Source organism: Microcaecilia unicolor, chromosome 5, assembly GCF_901765095.1.
Source record: "Microcaecilia unicolor chromosome 5, aMicUni1.1, whole genome shotgun sequence".
In the NCBI taxonomy this organism is placed as follows: Eukaryota; Metazoa; Chordata; class Amphibia; order Gymnophiona; family Siphonopidae; genus Microcaecilia; species Microcaecilia unicolor.
Genome location: NC_044035.1, coordinates 284839605 through 284863573, shown reverse-complemented (window position 1 = coordinate 284863573; position 23969 = coordinate 284839605). Strand labels below are relative to the sequence as shown.

Sequence of the window (23969 nt, the reverse complement as noted above, 5' to 3'; positions counted from 1 at the left end):
TAATCTATAATAAAGGATAATAATAGAGCACCATGTTACACATATTGCATGCTTTCCTTCGATATATTTTATTAATATATATTGTTTATATGTGATTATGTTTGTTAAATAGCCTTAAATTACTTGCAAGGCTGTTTATAAACATTAAAAAAAAAAATCTACCCTGTCCCGATATCAGCAGTACCATTTGGCACAGAACCAGAATCAAACTTCTTCAGTGTCTGGGTCGATGATGTGGCATGCATGTCATTAGACTACAGCGTGATAAGATGTCTGTCTGGAAATTAGTGAAATATGCTTGTTTGGTTTAGCTTTCCAGTACATTGGGTGCTGGGGTATCAACTCTTTGTAAATACTGGGCAACAAGGGTTTTATGGGCAGTGTTTTATTAGGGGACAAGTGAGGGAGGGAGTTATTGTTATGGTTTGTTGTGTGATGTATAATGTAAATTGAGTACATTTTGGGTTAGTTTCTAATCCGCATAGAATTGTGGATGGGGAAGCTAAAAATATCTAAAATAAATAAATAAATAAGTGCCCCATTAACAAATTATTACTGACAATTAAGATGAAACTGTTAAAAGATAGAATACTACAGACTCCTGGTGTCAAGTGGAGCAGGAGGGCTGTGGGCTGAGACTTTAGGCATGTCACTGAATCCTCTACCATCCTAGGGGCCAATATTCAGTGTGGTTTAAGCAGGCAGGAGAGGCTCTGCAGAAAGTGATGGTGGAAAGGCATTCTGAGGCCGGAGTAAGGGCGAAGCCAGGAAGTATGCAGGCACCAGTCAGTGTCGGTGCCTGCATAACTAACTGGGCAAGTGCAGTTGCATAAACAGCAATCCTAACTTTGTCCAGTAAGCTAGGAAGGTTGTCAGCACTGAATACTGGCTGGCACCCAAATAACTTCAGGGTATCTGCCTGAAGTGCTTGTGGGGTCCTCTTCCATCTGACCCACACCCCTCGAACAGGATTGCCACCTACTCCCATCCCCTCTTCTCCGGTAGGCTCCCCAAGCCTACCTTTCAAATTCCTGGTGGTCCAGAAGCCAGAGGAGCTCGCTCCTGCTTATCACATCTCCTCCACCAAAAAGGCTGCCAACCTCTATTGGCAGTCTTCTGGTACTAGAAATCCTGTTTGGAGGAAGGGAGGGATTGGGTGTTTGGGAGGAGGTGGTGACCTTCTTTGGAGGTGAGGGGTGGCAGTAGGTGAGAGGGAGGATGGAATGTGGGCACCACCATCTTTTGGGGATGGGGTTGGGAAGGACAGTTGACCATTTGTAGCCAACATGATATTCAGCCCACTAACCATGCAGTAGGCTGAATATCTGATCAGGCTGGCTGCATTCTAGCTGTGGCCAGAGCCTGCATAAAGCCCAGACATTCAATTCCAGTACCCACCACCAGCTGAGCATTGTTCATTTAGATTTTAAGATCTCCAGGGACAGGGAAATATCTACTGTGCATAAATGTAATTCACCTTGCCCTAATACTGAAAAGGTATGAGCGAAAGCCAAAATCCCTTCCCGTCTACTTATTTATTTAATTTATTATCCGCCTATTAACTACCCGAGAAACAAGAAACACAAATAATAAAAAACATTAAACATAAAAAAACAAAATAATAACATATTACAAATCATAAATCAAATCTAAAACCTAAAACATAGAAATAATAATATATTACATGTCATATCAAATCTAAATCGAAAAACAAAACTAAAATAAATTCACCTTTCTCTACAGAATTCAATATAACAGCATCATCAAACAAGCCCAAAACCCTCTTATTCCATAAAAGCTTGAACAAACAAATGAGTTTCAACCTTCTCTTAAATTCAGTAAGAGATGTTAACATCTGAATATTTCCAGGAAGTTTATTCCATAGGCCCAGACCACCTCTACAAATTTACTAGTGGTAAGCATTCATTTGTCCATGAAGTCCTCTTGCAGAAATAAAATGCAAACAAAAAGATGGTGACAATCCATTGGCTTTACATCTTTTATGGACAAGCGACTAGAGATCGTTTATATAACTAGAATTATGAATGCTGTGTAAGTAACCATAATTGATCTATGCAAGTAGAAAATACTCACAATTTGACATAAGCACTTGTTCTCATTCACAAGCTTCTCCAGGGAAAGATACTCAATAACATCCGCTTCTGCTAAAGCCCCTTCCCTGTCCTGTTTATTTGCCAGCCTAAGTAAACAATAATGTTAAATAAACAGAAGATTCAGTAACATGGAGGACATAGTTGCTGTGTTAAGTCCACTAAAGGTCAAACAAAAATTACCAGTGATACCTTTTTAATGGACTAGCTTCATTTCACTTTCAAACATTTTATTTAAGTTTTTCATATATATATAACAGTATATAGTGTGTGTGTATGTGTGTGTATCTATATCTATATATATATACACACATATATATATACACACACACACACACACACACACATAAAAACCATAGGAAAGTGACAGAAAAATTATGTCTTACCTGATAATTTTCTTTCCTTTAGTCACAGCAAATGAATTCAGAGACTTGTGGGTTTTGACCATCTACCACCAGGTGGAGATTGAGGACAACAGAACTAAACTCTGTCTTATAGGACAGGATGCTCCTTACTCAGCCAATATGTCTCATGACACAGCAGAAGAAAATCATAACATTTCTCCTTCCTCACAGAACTGAAAATTATATGAATCAGAACCAACAACAACAATGTACCGAACCTAAACAAGAAAACAAATGAAATAAGCATTATATTTCCCACACAAAGAGAGAAAAAGAGAAAATAAGAGGGTGGGGTTCTGGATTCATCTGCTATGACTAAAGTAAAGAAAATTGTCAGGTATGACAATTTTCCTTCTTTATCATCAGCAGATGAACCCAGAGACTTACTCTGAGCAAAACAGTCCTCAGGTAGGGCGGGAAGCAACAACAGCTGCTGAAAGAACCAATACCCCAAAAGTTGCATCCGACCGCACTGAAAGTCCAAGCAATAGTGCTTGGAAAAAGTATACAAAAAGGACCATGCAGCTGATCTACATATTTCTTCGAGAGTGTACATCTTAGACTCAAGTCCAAGACATTTAAAGAGCCCTGAGAGAAATTGGGAGGGTTGTTTCTCCCAAAAGAACACAAGCTAATGTAATGGATTCTTGAATCTAATGAGCAATGGTCGGCTTGGAGACCGCGTTCCCTTGATTTCATCCTGCAAACAGCACAAAAAGGTGGTCAGAACGGTGCAACACATTGGTGACCTGAAGGTTCTGAAGATGCACCAGGTGGATATCAAGTAAATGCAATAAATCAAAGTCCTTTCCAGAGTCTTCCTTTGTGAAAGATGGGAGAAACAAGGGCTGATGATGTGAAAAGAAGAAACCATCTTAGGAGAAAGAAGGAACAGTAAGAATGGAGACGCCAGCTTCAGCAAAACGAAGGAAAGAATCCTAAATAGAGTGTCAAAAGTTCAGAAACCCACCGAGCAAAAGTATTCACCATGAAAAATACAGTTTTCAGGAGGAAGTGACATCACTCTTTGGAATGGCAGCATAAGTTGTTAGCTCCAATGGGGCTTGCTTAATTTCTATGCGATTCTCTTATTTTAGCCCCCAAAAGAATTTTGTTTTCTCACCATCTACTAGAGAAAACGGTAATGCCACCCCGCAGGAGCTTAGAAAAGTTCCGTTTTATAACGCGCCAGCAAGAAAAGCTGAGACCGCGCAAGGAGCGCAAAGCGTAGGCGAGCATAAATATGGCGCCAGTGCAGTCTGAGTCTGAGGAAGACGAAGAGCATGTGCAGGGGAACGCAGAGCAAATGGAGGTTACTGAAGTTGAAATGGTGACTTGGCTCAAGGAGATACGAGCTGATATGGGTAGTGTTCGGTGAAATGTTCAGACTTTAAAGGACATAAAACGGAAATTTGTGAGTTGGGAACCCGGGTAGCTACTTTAGAGGAGTCGGTGGACTCGACTCGGGAGGAACTCCAGACTCTTAAAGGATCATGTTCTAAGGATACTGAGGAGATTCAAGTATTAAAAGATCAGTTAGAGGATTTGGAGAATAGATCCCGGAGGTGCAATCTCAGATTCAAAGACATCCCTGAAACAGAAAAACTATGTTTTTTTGTTCCTATTTACATCATGCTTAGTACTTGACAGTATTAATTTGCAATCTTTTGTCTGATTTTTATGTTTATTTAAGGACACCTGATCTACTACAGTCTCTTTTGCAACCTCACTAATCAGGATACCCTATCTTCCCTGTTTTGGTGATATCTTTGAAAGATACCGTATCCTGAACCATGTGCTTTTGAGCGACTGTCGCCCCCCACCCCCTCCCCCCGTTTCTAGTTTAAAAGCTGATCTATCTCCTTTTTAAATGCCGACGCCAGCAGCCTGGTCCCACCCTGGTTAAGGTGGAGCCCATCCTTTCAGAATAGGCTCCCCCTTCCCCAGAATGTTGCCCAGTTCCTAACAAATCTAAAACCCTCTTCCCTGCACCATCGTCTCATCCAAGCATTGAGACTGCGGAGCTCTACCTGTCTCTTGGGCCCTGCGCGTGCAATGGGTAGCATTTCAGAAAACATTACCCTAGAGGATCTGGACTTGAGCTTTCTACCTAAGAGCCTAAATTTGGCTTCCAGAACCTCTCTCCCACATTTTCCTATGTCATTGGTGCCCACATGTACCAAGACAGCCGGCTCCTCCCCAGCACTATCTAAACTCCTATCTAGGTGACGCGTGAGGTTCGCCACCTTCGCACCAGGCAGGCAAGTCACCAGGTGATCCTCACGTCCACCAGTCACCCAGCTATCTATATGCCTAATGATCAAATCGCTATCTATATGCCTAATGATCGAATCACCAACTACAACAGCTGTCCTAACCTTTCCCTCCCGGGCAGCACTTAGAGACATATCCTCGGTGCGAGAGGATAGTACATCCCCTGGTGGCCAGGTCCTGGCTACAGGAATACTTCCTACTTCACCAGGGTGATGCTCTCCTTCTAGGAGACCTCCCTCCTCCAAGGTAGCACAGGGGCTACCAGACTGGAGGTAGGTTTCCTCTATGTACCTCTCTGTCTCCCTCAGCTCCACCAAGTCTGCTACTCTGGCCTCAAGAGAACGGACACGTTCTCTGACAGCTAGGAGCTCTTTGCATCAGGCATATAGTGAATGATACATACCTGTAGCAGGTGTTCTCCGAGGACAGCAGGCTGATTGTTCTCACGACTGGGTGACGTCCGCGGCAGCCTCCACCAACCGGAAGAAGCTTCGCGGGCGGTCCGACTGGATAGCACCCCTCTCGCTGATGGACTGCTGACTCCATCTTAGTGTTTTTGAGTTTTTCAATAATTTAAAACTTGCTACAGCATGAGGGATATTAGCCTAATATAAAAGTGTCTTTTAGTTTGGCATATTTTCAAAGCACTTAGCCTTCCAAAGTTTCATAGAAACCTATGGAACTTTGGAAGGCTAAGTGCTTTGAAAATGAGCCCCTATATAGTATATTGTATGATTTATTTAGTGTTTCCTTCTTAGATGATAATGAAATGTATTTAAAACTCTGTAACAGCACTCCTTGCTTGTTACCCTAATTACAATAACTGACTATAAATGAAGAGTTGTCCTAGGAGTGGGTGAGAAGACTAAACTAGATCCTGCAGTGCCTGCTAGATTCTGTTAATGCTGTGGTACAAAGTTTTTAAAACTAAGTGGAAAAGACTATGGAGATAGTTGATCAAATTTGCTTTTTATATTTTTATTTTGCCTAACACTAACCTGCAATTTCTCCTTTAAACCCTAATCTTTAAGTTCTCAAAGCACAAAGCAAAATAGCGTTCACTTACCAGAGAAATGCCCTCTTCTCTCGGAACTTCTCAGAAAGAAAGTTCAGTGGGACCTTTCCTCTTTATATAGTTTTGAATCTAAGGGGCCTTTTTTAAACAGACTCTTTGAAGCTGACAGCAACCTATGCAAGTATTCTACTTCCCCACACCTTAATTAACACTTAATTGAGGTCGCTGGATGAGCAACCTCTCCAGCAGCCAAGGAACAGAAAATAACTGCCTTTTAGAACAAGAGTTTTTGGCTGTTTAGTTTCTACCACTAGAAAAGGTTTCAGTTTAAAACTATGGGGAAAATGCCTATTTCTAGAGAAAATTTCAGTTTAAAACTATGGGAAAAGGGTTTGTACACTATCCAGCTTATTTTCGAAGGAGATCGCCGTCCATCTTCCGACACAAATCGGGAGATGGCCGGCCATCTCCTGAAGCCGGCCAAATCGGTATAATCGAAAGCCTATTTTGGGCGGCTTCAACTTCGTTCCGTCGCGGGGCCGGCGAAAGTTCAAGGGGGCGTGTCGGCACGGTAGCAAAGGCAGGACGGGGGCGTGCGTTGAGATAGCCGGCTTCGCCCGATAATGGAAAAAGGAAAGCCGGCCCTGACGAGCATTTGGCAGCCTTTACTTGGTCCCTTTTTTTTCAGGTCCAAGTCCCAAAAAAGTGCCCAAACTGACCAGATGACCACCGGAGGGAATCGGGGATCACCTCCCCTGACTCCCCCAGTGGTCACAAACCCCATTCCACCCTCAAAAAAACAACTTTAAAAACTTTTTTTGCCAGCCTCAAATGTCATACTCAGGTCCATTGCAGCAGTGTACAGGTCCCTGGAGCAGTTTTAGTGGGTGCAGTGGACTTCAGGTAGGCGGACCCAGGCCCTTCCCCCCTACCTGTTACACTTGTGGTGGTAAATGAGAGCCCTCCAAAACTCACTGTACCCACATGTAGGTGCCCCCCTTTACCCCTTAGGGCTATGGTAGTGGTGTATAGTTGTGGGGAGTGGGGGTTTTTTTTTTTTGGGGGGGGGGGAGTTGGGGGCTCAGAACCCAAGGTAAGGGAGCTATGCACCTGGGAGCTATTTTAATTTTTTTACTTTTTAGAAGTGCCCCCTAGGGTGCCCGGTTGGTGTCCTGGCATGCGAGGAGGGCCAATGCACTACGCATCCTGGCCCCTCCCATGACCAAATGCCTTGGATTTGGCCGGGTTTGAGATGGCCGGCTTTGGTTTCCATTATGGGCAAAAGCCGAGGCCGCCCATCTCAAACCTGGCCATCTCTGACATTTGGGCGGCCCCAACTGTATTATTGAAAAAAAAGATGACCGGCCATCTTTTTCGAAAATAAGGTTGGCTCCGCCCCTTTGCAGCACCATCCTCGGAGATGGCTGGCGCCGTTCGATTATGCCGCTCCATGGCAACCAGTTAATGATGCTTGCTTTTCTCTCTCTCTCTCTCTTTTTATTCCCCCCTTAATACTAAACTAGGTCCTGCTTGCTTTTCCCTCTCTCTCTCTCTTTTTATTCCCCCTTAATACTAAACTTGATCCTGCAGTGACTGCTAGATTCTATCTGTTAATGCTGTGGTACAAAGTTTTTAAAACTAAGTGGAAAAGACTATGGAGATTAGTTGATAAAATTTGCTTTTATATTTTTATTTTGCCTAACACTAACCTGCAATTCCTCCTTTAAACCCCAATCTTTAAGTTCTCAAAGCACAAAGCAAAATAGCGTTCACTTACCAGAGAAATGTCCTCTTCTCTCGGAACTTCTCAGAAAGGGGAGATGGGGCCAGCTGAATCGGATCTCCACCTTAGTGGTTATCAGTTGGGAGGCCAAATTTATTGCAGGTTATCGGGGAAGTGTATTTAAGCGTTGGGCCACTCTGGGGCTGACTCGGTTTCCAGATGCCTTTATCGGGGGAGTCCTGGCCTTTTTTGAACATCTTCAGGATAAATATGGCCTCCAAAAGGGGGATTTTTTTGCCATATATGCAACTCAGACATTTTGTAATGCAACAGGGCTGAATGTGGGAGGACCCTAGTAAGGGGGAATATTTGGAGAATCTCTGGCTTCTGTTGAAAAAGACTCCCAGGCCTATATCAGTGCTCTACAAATTTATGAGGGGTTGGGAGTGGTCAAAACATAAGTTTATGCTTGCTTGGGAGCATGATTTGGGATCTAACATTACTGTCTCAGAGTGGAAAAGATATGTTGTGGAGTGCGCCGAACCTCTGTGTGTGTCCTCGTGCAAGAGAATGCTTATAAAGTTCCTTCTAGGCGGTATTATTTTTTTTGTTTAAAACTCTTTATTATTATACATTTTATACAAGCATATCACTTGCAAAAGAAAAATTCCACTATGGTAATAATTCTAAGGGAAATTATTTGTACACAGATTAAATAATTCTATAGTTTCATATAAGTCCACTACCAGAGTCCAATAGTCCTATAAAGGAGAGAAAGGAAAATAATCTTTACATCAAATTGAGTTTCAGACAGGTTTCTATTCGGTTTTTTCTTATATAAGAGCTCTTCTAGCTGTTATAAAGGAGGACAATTGGTCAGGATCAAAATATACATATTTCACTGACTGGTAGGAAATTAAACATTTGCATGGGTATTTAAGATAAAATGTTGCTCCCATTTGGAGTACCTCCTGTTTCATTTGCAAAAAATTTTTCCGTCGCCTTTGCGTTTCCCTCGCTAGATCTGGAAAAACACGAGTTTGCAAACCACAAAAATTTTATCTTTCTTCTGAAAGAATTTTTTTTAAATCCAGATCTTGTCAGAGGGTAACGCTACTGTAGCCAACAAAGTAGTAGCTGTTATTTGCTCTGTATCTGACATTTCGAGCAAAGCTGAAACATCAAGTGGTTGATCATTTTGAATATTATTCCTTTGTTGATTGTCCAAAACCCTCACAGGAATATAAAAGACCTGTGAAAAGGGTGGTATATCTTTGTCTTCTATTTCTAATATTTCTTTAAAGTAATATTTTAACATTTCTCTAGGTGAAATTAAAGGTTGTCGGGGGGAAATTAATAAAACGGAGATTATTACTTCTAGAGGTGTTCTCCAACATTTCTGATTTTCTCCTCAAATTGATCAAATCTTTAAGCATTGTTGATTGCAAAGTCTGTGACTCTGAGGAGACTTTTTCCTGTTTCACCATGTCTTCTTTAACAGCTTTCACCTCATTTTCTATTTTTTTTAATTTCCCATCTAACACCGCAACTTCATTGGATATTTTTCTCATTTGGGGGCATAAAGTCTTCCCCATTTCTGCAATTAACAGCCACAGATTATCTAAAGTCACTTCTTGTGGTTTTTGAAAAAGTTTTGCAAATGCTAAAGCCTCACTCTCTTCCTGTGAAACATGTCTCTCTCGTCTCCTCCTGCATGTGGGACATCAGGGAGCTAGTTGTAAAAACTCCTATCTTCTCTGTTAAGGCTACAACTGCTTCCCGTCCATGTCCGCCCTGAAGCACTTCGGTATTCAGGGCTGAGGACGCTGCCAACGGAGAGCTGCTTCCCACAGGCTGTGGGGGAGGGGCCCTTCTGTCAGGGCTCAGGGAGACTTCCAGTTCAGGGTTCAGCCCTAGGTCTCCTGTCCCGGGCTGAACCAGCGAACCGCTCACCGACGATGTAACTGCTGAAATTTGAGCTCTCTGAAGGTAAGAATCAATAAAGCCTGATGAGACTAAAGGTCTTTGCTGCTGGGATGCCTTCTAGGCGGTATTATACACCTGAACGTATTCAGAAGATGTTTCCCCAGGCATCTGATATGTGTTGGAGATGTATGAGTAGTAGAGGTACTTTTTTGCATGTGTGGTGGGAGTGTGATTTAATATCCTCTTTTTGGTCGGAGGTTACTGGTGCTATCTCAGCTATGATTCAGTTGGAATTCCCTCAATCTCCGCAAGTATGTTTGTTGGGGCTGTATGAGAAAAGTTTAAATTGGTGGGAAGATAGACTGCAGTGTTGTAACCTGGCTGCAGCAAAGTGTTTGATTGCTGCATGCTGGAAGACCACTGTGACGCCTACACAGACAATGTGGATGGAGAGACTACAGCGTTTGTTACAGCGGTTAACAGCTCAGAGAAGGGAATGTTTTTGGACACATAACGGAGGTTGGGATAAACTACAAGAAAAGATTTCTATGCGGGCTCAGTTTTGTTGAGATGAAATGGGAGGGAGGGGGGGGTGATGCACAATGTTTCCCAGTGTGGATGTTAATTCTAGATTGATTTGGTTGGAAAATAGTTTGAACACGGGTATCCTCACTGGCAAAAGATGTTTAAGTTTTGCTGTTGTCATAACTATGTATTTGCAATATTAATGTGGTTTATTACTCTGGCTTTTGCTGAAAAATAAAATACTTATTCAAATGAAAAACACAGTTTTCAAGTTAATTGTAGCCTTTCAAAGAGGCTCACAGGCCATCCTCCAAAGAAAGGGAAGGACCACATTAAGATTCCATTCAGAACAAGAGGGATGGAGGGATATCAGGATGCAAGGCCAGGGAGGAATACTGAATTCGACCTTCGACCTTGATAACAAGCCAGAGTCGCTACTCTGAGGGAGTTATAGGCAAGTCCTTTCTTGAACCTGTCCTGCAAGAAGGCCAAGCTGTTAGGTAAAGAAGCATGAAAGGGAGCCACTGTCCTTTCCAAACAACAAGATTCAAAAAGCTTCCAGACTCTAGCATAAACCAAAGAGGCAGACCTCTTCCTTGCTTGAAGCTGAGTGGCAATGACTTTGTCTTCCTTCCTCCTCAACTTTGACCTTTCAAGACAAAGGCTGTAAGATCAAAGTGGGATGCATCCTCCATCTGGTTTGGACCCCGAAACAGAAGGTTTGGACAAAGTGAAAGATGGAAAGGCTTGTCCATTAGTAGTTGAACCAGATTTGCATATCAAGGTCTCTGGACCAATCTGGAGCAATCAGAACTACTGGACCTGGATGACGAAGGATTCTGTGAAGGACCCTCCCTATTATGGGCCAAGGAGGAAAGACAGACTAGCCATGGTTGAAAAAGAGCATCTATCCCTTCTGAACTGTCCTCTTTTTCTCTGCTGAAGAACCTAGGAACTCTGGCATTTTGATAAGTCGCCATGACATCCATCACCGGGTTGCCCCACATCTTTATCACTAGGTCGAATACTTCTGATGACAGCTCCCATTCCCCCGGGTACAGGGAGTGTGTGCTCAGATAAGCACCTGGACATTTAGAGATCCCACAAGGTGCGCCACAGAGAGTTGAAGCACATGTGCTTTAGTCCAGCAGAGCAGAAGGTGAGAACAGGAGAACATTAGAAATAAGAATAGCCACCTAGCCCAGTATCCTGCTTACAACAGTGGCCAATTCATGCCACAACTACCTGACAGATTCCCAAATAGTAGCATGATTCATGCTACTGGTCCCAGTGACAAGCAGTTGCTTCCCCATGTCAATCTCAATACCAGACTATGGACTTTTCCTTCAGGAACTGTCCAAACTTTTTTTTTTTTAACCCAGATACGCTAACCACTGATACCACATTCTCTAGCAACAAATTCCAGAGTTTAACTATTTGTTGAGTGAAAAACTATTTCCTCCTGTTTGTAAGTAATACAATGTAACTTCCTTGTGTGTCTTAGTCTTTGTACTGTTTAAAAGAGTTTAAAAAATTGATTAACATTTACCAATTCTACACTGCTAAGGGTGCTGGTACAGATTTTTTTTTTTCTTTCAAGAGTCAGCTAGAAAAGCTAAACTCATCTCCATAGTGGGAAACTCCAGAGAAGCCTGGGAATCAGAAATAGAAAAGGCATCTAAAACCTGCTGAATTCAACTGGAGGCAAGCTCTAGCAGAATAAGAACTGCAAATAGCTGCTTGAAAAGAGAGAGAGAGATGACACCTCGAAAGACAGTTTTAAGGAAGACTCCAGCTTCCTACCCTGAATGTCCTTAACAGCTATGCGTCCCTCCACAGGAAGGGTAGCCAAGGCATCCACCCTGGGTAACTTCAACTTCTCCAACTCTTCCTGAGAGATAAAGTACAGGTGAGACTTAGCCCTCACCACCCTGAGACTGGCATCCGGAGTGGACCATTGGGCAGAGATCAACTCCTGCATAGCCTCATGAACAGGAAAGGATTTTGGAGGCTTCTCTGTACTGGCCATCTTAGGATTAGAGCAAAAAGCTGCCTGAGCATCAGGTGAAGAAATATTTAAAACTGCTAGAATTTTAGTGATGCAAGAAGGCAGTTCCTCCCTATGAAACACAACACAGCTGTGGGATCGTCCACCTCATCATTAAAAATCTCTCCTTCTTCAAGCTCCTTAGGCAAAATGGAATGCAAAGAAGCCACAGAAATACCCCCTTCAGAAGGGGTAGGAAAAGGAGAAGAACAAGCACTAAGCTCCAACCCAGAGTCCAAATGTCTCTTCTTTGAGAAGCAGTCTGGCTGCAGAGACTGAGAAGAATGCAAAGCCGCAGTATCTAGGTGAGCCTGCTTCATTAAATATGCCTGGTGCACAAGTTGAACACATTCTGGGGAGAAAATTCCTAGAATGAAAGACTGAGACCCAGAAATAAGAAATGATTCCTGCCTATTCAAGGAAGACTTACCTGGAGAAACAGAGCCGTGGAGACCCAAAATGGTTGTGGTTGCTAGCATAGCAACAGAGCTGGGGAGAGAAAGTTGTCTCTCGAGTGTCAAAACCTCTCCCATGCAGGAACTCAACGGCCTGGTCATCTTTGACGCTGAATCTGACATGTCCTGAGCCGACAAACAAGCCTCACGCTGCCCTGACGCTATTCTCTGCTTTCCACAGTGAGATCAGTGCTTTACAGATTTCGCAGCCATACAAACAAACAAAAAAAAAAAACCTAAAGCAAAACCGTGACATAAACCCAACAAACCAACAAAACATAAAGGGGTACCCTCCGAAAGAGCAGACTGCCATTTCTTTGCTCAGGGACTGAAGATACACACTGACCTAGAAAAGCCGAAATAGCAAAGTACCTGCTGTTTCCCCTTGAGAGACAGAGCTCGTATTCTTTTTTTCAGGATTTTTTTTTCTTGAGGGAGAAGAGAAGCGGCTGGAGGGGGGAGGGACCTGGCACCACCAGGCGTATCCAAAGTAGGCACCAGAGCCACCTACACGCCTAGTTCAACTGAATTAGGCACACCCAGAACAGGAGCAAGGCAGAAGATGAAACCAGGAAATTGTGAGAGACCGTCCACCGCCTGCTGGAGATGGAGAACATAAGGTAAAATTATGTATAATCATACCTGATAATTTTCTTTCCATTAATCATAGCTGATCAATCCATAGACTGGTGGGTTGTGTCCATCTACCAGCAGGTGGAGATAGAGAGCAAACTTTTGCCTCCCTATATGTGGTCATGTGCTGCCGGAAACTCCTCAGTATGTCGATATCAAAGCTCCATCCGCAGGACTCAGCACTTAGAGAATTACACCCACGAAGGGACACTCTGCCCAGCTCACCACCGCCGAAACGGGGGAGGGGAAATAACCCAGCTCATCCCCACACAAGTGGGGGAGGGGAATCCGTCCAGCTCATCCCCGCGGAGCGGGGGAGGGACACCACACCCGCCGATGCGGGGGGATCTGGCTTATCCTGCAACCGCAACCGCGGGAGGAGCTGACTGACCATAACACCGCCGAAGCGGGAAGGGTACAAAGCTGCCCTACAGCCGCACGAAGCGGGAGGGAGTGCCGGCAGAATTTATGTCTCAATCCAGCCCCGTAAAACGGGGGGGAGAGGAATGCAGCAGCTCACTGTAACACAAACTCGTCTCAACTCTTGAAGAATCCAAGTGAAAAAACTTGAACACGAAGTCTTTCTGAAGTAACTGAAGACTAAACTTGCACCTGAAATGCAATCAGAATAAAAACAGTACAGATATCTGGGAGGGGCTATGGATTGATCAGCTATGATTAATGGAAAGAAAATTATCAGGTATGATTATACATAATTTTACCTTCCATATCATCAAGCTGATCAATCCATAGACTGGTGGGATGTACCGAAGCAGTACTCACCCAGGGCGGGACATTGAAATCCCTGACCTCAACACTGAAGCTCCAAACCGGGCCTCCGCCCGTGCAGCCACCGTCAAACGGTAATGCTTGGAGAAAGTATGAGCCGAAGCCCAAGTTGCCGCCTTGCATATCTCTTCCAAGGAGACGGATCCGACCTCTGCCATCGAGGCCGCCTGAGCTCTCGCGGAGTGAGCCTTCAGCTGGCTAGGCGGCACCTTCCCTGCGGCCACATAAGCCGCTGCAATGGCTTCCTTGACCCATCTTGCCACTGTAGGCTTAGCAGCCTGCAGACCCTTACGAGGACCTGGAAACAGGACAAACAGATGATCCGATTTCCGGAAATCATTGGTCACTTCCAAGTATCTGATGATGACTCGCCTCACATCCAGATATTTAAGAGCAGAGTACTCCTCTGGGTAGTCCTCCCTACGAAAGGAAGGGAGACAGAGCTGCTGATTCACATGGAAGCGAGAAACAATCTTGGGCAGGAAGGAAGGCACTGTGCGAATAGTCACTCCTGCCTCAGTGAACTGCAGAAAAGGCTCTCGACATGAGAGCGCCTGGAGCTCGGAAACTCTTCTGGCTGAAGTGATAGCCACCAAAAAGACTGCTTTCAACGTCAGGTCTTTCAGAGATGCCCTTGACAAGGGTTCAAAAGGCGGCTTCTGCAATGCTCTTAGCACCAGGTTGAGATTCCACGCAGGCACCACTGAGTGCAGAGGAGGGCGCAGGTGATTAACTCCCTTGAGAAAGCGCACCACATCTGGCTGCGAAGCCAGGGAAGCACCCTTCAGGCAGCCCCTGAAGCAAGCCAGAGCCGCTACCTGGACTTTAAGGGAACTGAGCGACAGGCCTTTCTCCAGACCTTCTTGCAGGAACGCCAACACTGAAGAAATTGGAGCAGTGAAGGGAGAAAGTGAGCCTGCTTCACACCACGCTGCAAAGATACGCCAAACCCTGGCGTAAGCAGTAGAAGTAGAGCGCTTCCTCGCTCTTAGCATAGTGGCGATGACCTTGTCTGAGAAGCCCTTCTTCCTCAGACGCTGCCGCTCAATAGCCAGGCCGTAAGACCAAAGGGAGAGGGATCCTCCATCACCACGGGACCCTGATGTAACAGGCCCTGCTCCACTGACAGCCGCAGAGGAATGTCGACTGAGAGCCTGATCAAGTCCGCATACCAGGGACGTCTGGGCCAATCCGGACCCACCAGGATTACCCTGCCGGGATGCTTTGCCACCCGGTCTAGCACCCTGCCCAACATGGGCCAGGGCGGGAACACATAGAGGAGCTCTTGTGTCGGCCACTGTTGGAGAAGAGCATCTACTCCCAGGGATCGAGGGTCCCGTCCTCTGCTGAAAAAGCGCGGCACTTGGCAATTGGCCGATGACGCCATCAGATCTAGGCTCGGCTGGCCCCAGCGCTTCGTGATGTCCAAGAACGCCTGAGCAGATAGCAGCCGCTCTCCGGGCTCCAAATTATGCGACTGAGAAAGTCCGCCTTGACCTTCAAGACTCCGGCAATGGGGGCCGCTGAAAGCTGCTCCAGGTTCGCTTCCCCCACTGGCATAGATTCATAGCCTCCCTGGCTAGAGGGGCGCTCTTGGTACCTCCCTGGCGGTTGATATAGGCCACAGACGTGGCATTGTCCGACAGGACCCGTACAGGCTTCAACACCAGTACCGGGATGAACTTCAATAACACCAACCGAATGGCTCTGAGTTCCAGGAGGTTGATAGACCACTTGCCTCTGCAGGAGACCAGAGCCCCTGCGCTGTCCTTCCCAAGCAGTGGGCTCCCCAGCCCATCAAAGAGGCGTCTGTCGTGACGACAATCCACTCCGGGGTCACCAGAGGCATTCCTGCAGACAACTTGTCTGTCTGCGTCCACCAGCTCAGCGCCTTGCGCACTGCTGGGTCCAAGGGAAGGCGCACAGCATAATCCTCCGACATCGGAGTCCAGCGCAACAGCAGAGATAGCTGTAGTGGTCTCATATGAGCCCTGGCCCAGGGCACTACTTCCATCGTGGCCGTCATAGAGCCCAACAGCTGCACGTAGTCCCAAGCCCGAATAGGAGAGGCTACTAGGAACTAGTCCACCTGAGCCTGAAGCTTGACAATCCGATTGTCTGGCAGGAACACTCTGCCCACTTGGGTGTCGAATCGAACTCCCAGATACTCCAGGGACTGAGTCGGGCGCAGCTGGCTCTTCTTCCAGTTGATGATCCATCCCAGGGAGCCCAAAAGAGCAACTACCCGGTCCATAGCTTTGCCGCACTCTTCATAAGAGGGGGCTCGGATCAACCAGTCGTCCAGATAAGGATGGACTTGTACTCCTTCCTTTAGCAGGAAGGCCGCTATGACCCCCATTACTTTGGAAAAGGTCCGCGGAGCAGTAGCCAACCCAAAAGGGAGGGCTCTGAACTGGAAGTGTCGTCTCAGGACTGTAAAACGCAGAAAGCGTTGGAGAGGAGGCCAGATGGGAATATGCAGGTACGCTTCCTTGATGTCCAAGGAAGGCAAGACCTCTCCTGCCTTCACTGCCGCTATAACAGAGCGGAGAGTCTCCATGCGAAAGTGCCGTACTTTCAAGGCCCGATTGACCCCTTTGAGGTCGAGGATAGGCCGGACAGAACCTCCTTTCTTTGGGACCACAAAGTAAATGGAGTAACGTCCCTCGCCAATCTGATTTTTTGGCACCGGAACGACCGCACCCAGGCGGATCAGGCTGTCCAAGGTCTGCTGCACTGCCAGCTTGACCGGAGACTTGCAGGGAGAGAGTACAAACCCGTCTCTTAAGGGTCGGCAGAACTGTAGCTTGTAGCCGTCTCTGATGACTTCCAGCACCCAAGCGTGTGAAGTTACTGTGGTCCGCTCACCCAGAAACGAGGACAGCCGTCCTCCAATCTGCACTGGGGTGTGGACCAAGGCCCCGTCACTGGGTACGAGACCCTGGGGGAGGACCGGAGGGAGCACCTCCGGGACGGCGGTCTCTGCGAAAAGAATGCTGCTTGGGGGAGAAATTCCTCTTGAAGGAAAAAGGGGCAGAGGAGCCCGACTTGCCCGGGCGGTACCGACGGGCTTCCTGCAACCGTCCTCTGGAGGTACCGGGACGAGTACTAGCCCGAGCCCTGACCTCTGGTAATCTCTTGCCCTTAGACGTGCCGAGATCGGTCACGATTTTGTCCAGCTCGACCCCAAAGAGCAGCTTGCCTTTAAAAGGCAATCTAGCCAGGCGGGATTTAGAGGCGTGGTCAGCAGACCAATGTTTCAGCCATAGCCACCGCCGCGCAGAGACTGTCTGAGCCATGCCTTTAGCTGAGGCCCTCAAGACATCATACAGCAAGTCTGCCAAATAGGCTAAGCCCGATTTCAGGGCCGGCCAATCAGCCCTCGAGGAATGATCCGAGGGGGAAGCCCGCTGCACCATAGTCAGGCACGCCCTGGCCACATAGGAGCCGCAAACTGAGGCCTGCAAACTTAAAGCAGCTGCCTCAAAGGACGACCTTAAGGCCGCCTCCAATCTTCTGTCTTGGGCGTCCTTTAGGGCCGTGCCACCTTCCACCGGCAACGCCGTTTTCTTAGTCACCGCAGTGATTAAAGAATCCACGGTAGGCCACAGATAGGCCTCACGTTCACTCACAGCCAAAGGATAGAGGCGGGACATAGCCCTAGCCACTTTAAGGCTCGGTTCCGGGACATCCCATGGAGCCGAAATTAAGGTGTGTATGGCATCATGCACGTGGAAGGTTCTAGGCGGGCGCTTCGTCCCCAGCATAATGGCAGAGCCAACAGGGGCTGAGGGAGAGACGTCCTCCGGAGAGGAAATCTTCAAAGTGTCCATGGCCTGTAACAACAGGTTGGGCAAATCCTCTGGGCTAAAAAGCCGCGCTGCAGAGGGGTCATCCGCTCCATCCGAGCGGGGATCCATCTCCTCCAAGGAATCCGCAAAGGACCGTTGGGAGACCTCAGACACGCTGCCCTCATCTACATCGGAGGAGACAAAGTCCTCCAAGGCCTGAGAATCAACCCGAGGACGTTTACCTCTGGGAACCTCAACCTCTTTACCAGACGAGGGAGCAGGGGCAGCGTTGTGCATGAGGAAAGCCTGAAGCAGCAGCAAAACAAACTCGGGGGAGAAACCCCCCAGACTGTGCACTTCCGCAGCCTGGGCAACAGCCCTAGACGCACCCTCAACCGGCGCTCGCAAGAGCGGGGGAGAAACATGCTGCGCATCCAAAATGGCGTCTGGCGCGACACTCCGCGAAGGAGCCGCGCGGGAAGAGCGGCGCTCAACTTTAGCCGCTTTGTGCCCTCGCCCAAATTAAGGGCGTTCATGGCATTAATGTCTCCAACCTCAAGGGCGGCCCCGAAGAAGCCGTCCGAGCCACGTGGCCGGCCAACATGGCGGAGGCGAGGAGCGGGGGATGGGCGTTTATGGCGGGAAAAACCGCCACGCCGGAGGAAGGACCGGGACATTCATCGGTCACGAAACTGTCACCCAACAAGGGCGAATCAGGCTGTAAGACCCCCACATCCCCTCTAGAAGCGCTCCAGCGAACCGGGGAGCGACCCTTTGCGCCCTCGCCCTCCGACGCCATATGCCACGAGGAGAAGAATCGGGGAACCCCCTGCCCGCTATAAAAAGGTAAAAATTACCTGCTTACCGCTCCGAGCTGTAACGAACTGGTGTCCCAGTGAGTAGCTGCAATGAACGTTTAAATAAACGTCGAAATAAACGCCTTTAAGGACGTTTAAATTTTTTTTTTTTTTTTTTTTTAACGGAGCCAGCGGGAGGGGGGAGAAAAGGAGGGACCTGGCACCACCAGGTTTGCACTTGCTCAAAAGAGCCCTCAACCCCAGGCCTCAACAAAACCTAAGGATTAGGCTTGGAGGCCTAGCCAGAGCTGCTGCTGTGTGTGACCACCACCTGCTGAGATAGAGAACATACTGAGGAGTTTCCGGCAGCACATGACCACATATAGGGAGGCAAAAGTTTGCTCTCTATCTCCACCTGCTGGTAGATGGACACAACCCACCAGTCTATGGATTGATCAGCTTGATGATATGGAATGGCTGATTAAGGAGCATCAGAATTGCTTTCCTAGTCCAAACCTCCTAAGCAGGATCGCAGAGGTTCACCCTAACCGTGCTAGCGGGGATCATACCCAAGTTGTTTTCCTGGATATATGCTCAGTTTTCCTACAGAATTGAGCAGGGTTTTTTTTTAGCTGCCTGTGGGCATTTTCCAACAGTAGTGGGTTATGACTTTTTGGGCAGCCGCTACGGCTGGTTCCTTCCGGCTCTCTCTACTGTCACCCTATTGGAGCCAGAATAAGGCTTGGTTTGTCTCAAGCCTCCTCCCAGCTCCAAGTCTGACCACTAGGAGGGCAACGTGGGTGATGAGGTCATCAGCTGATGATGACTCATCATGCTCCGGAGGAGGAGCAAGGCAGTGAGCACTGCAGCACATGGTGGAGTGAGGACTGAGGCAGGCAGAGCAAGATGAGCAGCACATAAGACAGGCTACAGCCCAAGTCATGCCCAACAGTAGCCCCACAACTTTTAACACTAAAAATAGCTTTATGAGAAAGAAAGGAAGGACCCCCCCCCTCCACTCCCACCCCACACTCCTCACCATAGAAGCCAACTTTTCAAAATGATTGGGGGTGCTGAAATTTTTTTTTTAACAGGTGGTGCATTCCCCCCTCCCCCTCGTCCCCCCTCCCTCTTCCCCATCTCCCCTCCCCCTGTCCCCACTCCCCCTCCCTCCGAGTTCCAGGCCCCTCCTCCCTCCAGTCCCTCCCAGTTCCAGGCCCCCCTTCCTCCCTCCCTTCGAGTTCCAGGCCCCCTCCCTCTCCTCTCTCTCTCATTTTCCTCCCTCCCTTCAAGTTCCAGGGTCGTCCCCCCTGCCCCCTCCGAGTTCCAGGGTCGTCCCCCCTGCCTCCTCCGAGTTCCAGGGTTGTCCCCCCTGCCTCCTCCAAGTTCCAGGGTCGTGCCCCCTCCGAGATCCAGGGTCATCCTTCCTGCCCCCTCCAAGTTCTAGGGTCATACCCCCGGGGCCCTCCGAGTTCCAAGGCCCTTCTCCCTCCCTTCGAGTTCCAGGCCACCTCCCTCCGAACTTTAAGTCATCTTACCTCGTCAGGATTACGGCGGCAGCAGCGGTGAAAAGCATGCAGGCTCGGCACTTAGTTCAGTCTTCCCTTCTCTCTCTCTCAGCTCTGGGCAAGAGAGAAGGGAAGACTGAACTAAGCGTTGAGCCTGCACGCTTTACACCGCTGCTGCCGCCGTAACCCCGATGAGGTAAAATGATGACTTTTAAAATTCGGAGGGAGGGGCCTGAAACTCAAAGGGAGGGAGGGAGGAGGGACGAAGGGAACTTCCGGTGGGTGAAATATTAGGGATGCTCGAGCACCTACAGCACCCACGGAGTCGGCACCTATGCTCTTGGCATAGCTATTTTTGGGCATGACTTGGGCTGGAAAGGTTTCACCATCTGGCAACCCTTTCCTCATAACGGGATGTATACAATGTCACAGTGATTGAGTGCCCTCGGTCTGGATGGAAAAGTCACTAACTGGGTTAGAAACTGGTTAAGTGGAAGAAGACCGAGTGACAGAAAACAGAGTTCATTCAGAGAAAAAAGATGATACCAGTGGTGTGCTACAGGGATCAGTCCTTGGCCCAGCTCTTTTTAATTTCATTGTGAGTGATATTGTGCAAGGGCTGTCAGGTAAGATTTGCCTGTATGTGGATGATACAAAACTCTAGATCAGTAGACAGCCCTGATGGTGTGGAGAGCATGAGGAGGGATCCATTGTCCAGAAACCTGCAACTAAGATTTAATGATTAAAAAAAAAAAAATGCAGGGTCATGCACTTGGGCTACAGAAACCCAAGGGAGCAGTACTATTTAAGGGAGGGGAACACTTCTGTACTAGAAAGACTTGGGGATGATTGTTTCTGACAATCTTAAGGTGGCAAAACAGTTAGAAAGGGCGATGACTGAAGCCAGGAGGATGCTTGGGTGCAAAGGAAGAGGAAATGGACAGCAGGAAAAAAGGAAATGATAGTGCCTCTATATAAGTCTCTAGTGAGGCCCCATTTAGAGTACAGTGTACAATCTGGAGACCACAACTTAAAAAGATATAACCAGGATGCAGTTGGTCTAGACGGCAGCTACTAAAATGGTCAGTGGTCATCATAAAACATATAGAGACAGATTCATAGACCTCAATATGGAACAAAGACAAGACAGAGGAAATATTTAAATGTCTAAATCATGTCTCCACAGCATAAATGCACAAGAGGCAGGTCTCTTTCAACTGAAAGGAAGCTCTGGAACAAGATGAAGTTGAAGGGGGATTACTCAAAAGTAATCTAAGGAAACACTTCTTTATAGAAAGGGTGGTGGATGCAATGGAAAATCTGAGACTGGCACAATGGAAATCTAACAAGTACCATTTTTTGGTGTGTGGAAACTAATCACAGCAAATAATTTGCAAAACTATTCAAACTACATGCCTTAAAAAATTCACATTCACACTAAGCAGTCACATATGTGTGGGAAAACCAACCCTAAAACAAGGAGTAAACCCTAAAGAGTTTTCCAATAAAATCTACAGCAGTCAATTACAGGGAAAGCTAGGAGAGGGAGGCCAAGGAGGGGCACAGTACATAAATAGTCAGCCAGGGGAAATGCTCTCCACCACTCACGGGTCTGTCTCTCGCCTGTTCCTGTGTGCCGGGACCCAGGTTATCACGTTAACGCAGCTCTGCCGCCAGAGGTCCTTCCTTCCTGCCTCGTCCCACCTCCTCCTGTGTGAAGTACTTCCTGTTTCTGCATAGGGGGAGGGGACACGGCAGGAAGAAACACCTGTGGAGGCAGAGATGCGTTAACACGATAACCTAGGTCCCAGCACACAGGAGGAGAGAGACAGGCTGAGGGAGAGAGCAGATGCAGTAAGTGACATTCAAACTACAAATCTAATTTTCATTTGTCAATTGTAGTCCCGGGGGGGGGGGGGGGGGGGGGGGGGGGGGAGCTCTGCCCCAGGCCCCGATTCGTCTCTCGGTGGCCCTGCCCTACATCCCAACAATCCCTTGGAGCTCTGTCTGAAGCTAAGTTGAGAAGTCAAGGGATGGGCAGCGAGAGATGCACATGGCCAAACTAGTGCTCTGAATGCCTCTTCTGTGCCAGGTTCACACACTATTATTGTTGCTCTTTGAGCTGTGTTCATGCTGCAGTGAACCCAATCCAGCTATGCCACCAGCTGAGTTCGCTACAGAAGCCTCCCTGGAAGTGCAAAACCACATCATTGTTAACAGGTAAAGGAGCTAACTGCTGTTATTTTTTTAAGTGGTGGGAACCAGCACCCATGGTGATAGGGAATGGCCCGGGGGTCATGATGCCATGTTTTTAATTTTCTGCTGTGCACCCGAGCCCACATCTCTCTATTCTCCTTTGACAAGCAGGCTAAACTACTTGGGAAAACCCACTTCACTGCACCACCAGATATCCTGGTAACTCTGTGGGTAATATAAATGTCACTGTTTATAGAAACAGACAAAAACTCAGTATAACTGGAAATCCTCAATTAACAGTACAAAATCAGAAATATGCTGCAGCCCCATCACAACTGTTGCTGTGGGCATAGGAACACACACAGCAGTAACTCTGGCCTGAACTCCAATTACAGTTTTAATTTTATACTAGAACTTTACAGATAGCCTAAAATTGGGAGGTGGTGGAGATTAAAACGCTAATGGAATTCAAACGTGCGTAGGATAAATACAAAAGATTCCTGTTTAGAAGGAATGGATCCATGGAATCTTAGCGGAGATCGGGTGGCAGCACTGGTAATTCGGAAGTGAAACTGGTGCTGGGCAGACTTCTACGGTCTACGCCCTGATCGTGACTGAATAGAAAGGGATGGGCTTGAGTGTAAATTTTAAGGGGCTCTGACGTTAGCTTCAGAACTTTTAGTACAAGAAGAGTGCTGGGTCTTTATCTGCCGTCACTTACTATGTTACAGTGGTGGAAATAAGTATTTGATCCCTTGCTGATTTTGTAAGTTTGCCCACTGACAAAGACATGAGCAGCCCATAATTGAAGGGTAGGTTATTGGTAACAGTGAGAGATAGCACATCACAAATTAAATCCGGAAAATCACATTGTGGAAAGTATATGAATTTATTTGCATTCTGCAGAGGGAAATAAGTATTTGATCCCCCACCAACCAGTAAGAGATCTGGCCCCTACAGACCAGGTAGATGCTCCAAATCAACTCGTTACCTGCATGACAGACAGCTGTCGGCAATGGTCACCTGTATGAAAGACACCTGTCCACAGACTCAGTGAATCAGTCAGACTCTAACCTCTACAAAATGGCCAAGAGCAAGGAGCTGTCTAAGGATGTCAGGGACAAGATCATACACCTGCACAAGGCTGGAATGGGCTACAAAACCATCAGTAAGACGCTGGGCGAGAAGGAGACAACTGTTGGTGCCATAGTAAGAAAATGGAAGAAGTACAAAATGACTGTCAATCGACAAAGATCTGGGGCTCCACGCAAAATCTCACCTCGTGGGGTATCCTTGATCATGAGGAAGGTTAGAAATCAGCCTACAACTACAAGGGGGGAACTTGTCAATGATCTCAAGGCAGCTGGGACCACTGTCACCACGAAAACCATTGGTAACACATTACGACATAACGGATTGCAATCCTGCAGTGCCCGCAAGGTCCCCCTGCTCCGGAAGGCACATGTGACGGCCCGTCTGAAGTTTGCCAGTGAACACCTGGATGATGCCGAGAGTGATTGGGAGAAGGTGCTGTGGTCAGATGAGACAAAAATTGAGCTCTTTGGCATGAACTCAACTCGCCGTGTTTGGAGGAAGAGAAATGCTGCCTATGACCCAAAGAACACCGTCCCCACTGTCAAGCATGGAGGTGGAAATGTTATGTTTTGGGGGTGTTTCTCTGCTAAGGGCACAGGACTACTTCACCGCATCAATGGGAGAATGGATGGGGCCATGTACCGTACAATTCTGAGTGACAACCTCCTTCCCTCCGCCAG

At 47.2% G+C, this 23969-nt stretch overlaps 1 protein-coding gene across 5 annotated transcripts in view; it reads right to left on the bottom strand.

Moving 5' to 3' along the window:
- The window catches only part of ARL13B (ADP ribosylation factor like GTPase 13B), a 107941-nt gene that overhangs the window by 36589 nt on the left and 47383 nt on the right, over positions 1–23969 (bottom strand). For all 5 annotated transcript variants that reach the window (XM_030204254.1, XM_030204255.1, XM_030204256.1 and 2 more), the window contains exon 5: positions 2095–2200. In XM_030204254.1, coding sequence (XP_030060114.1) covers positions 2095–2200 — 106 coding nt within the window. The remainder of the gene's footprint in view (positions 1–2094; positions 2201–23969) is intronic.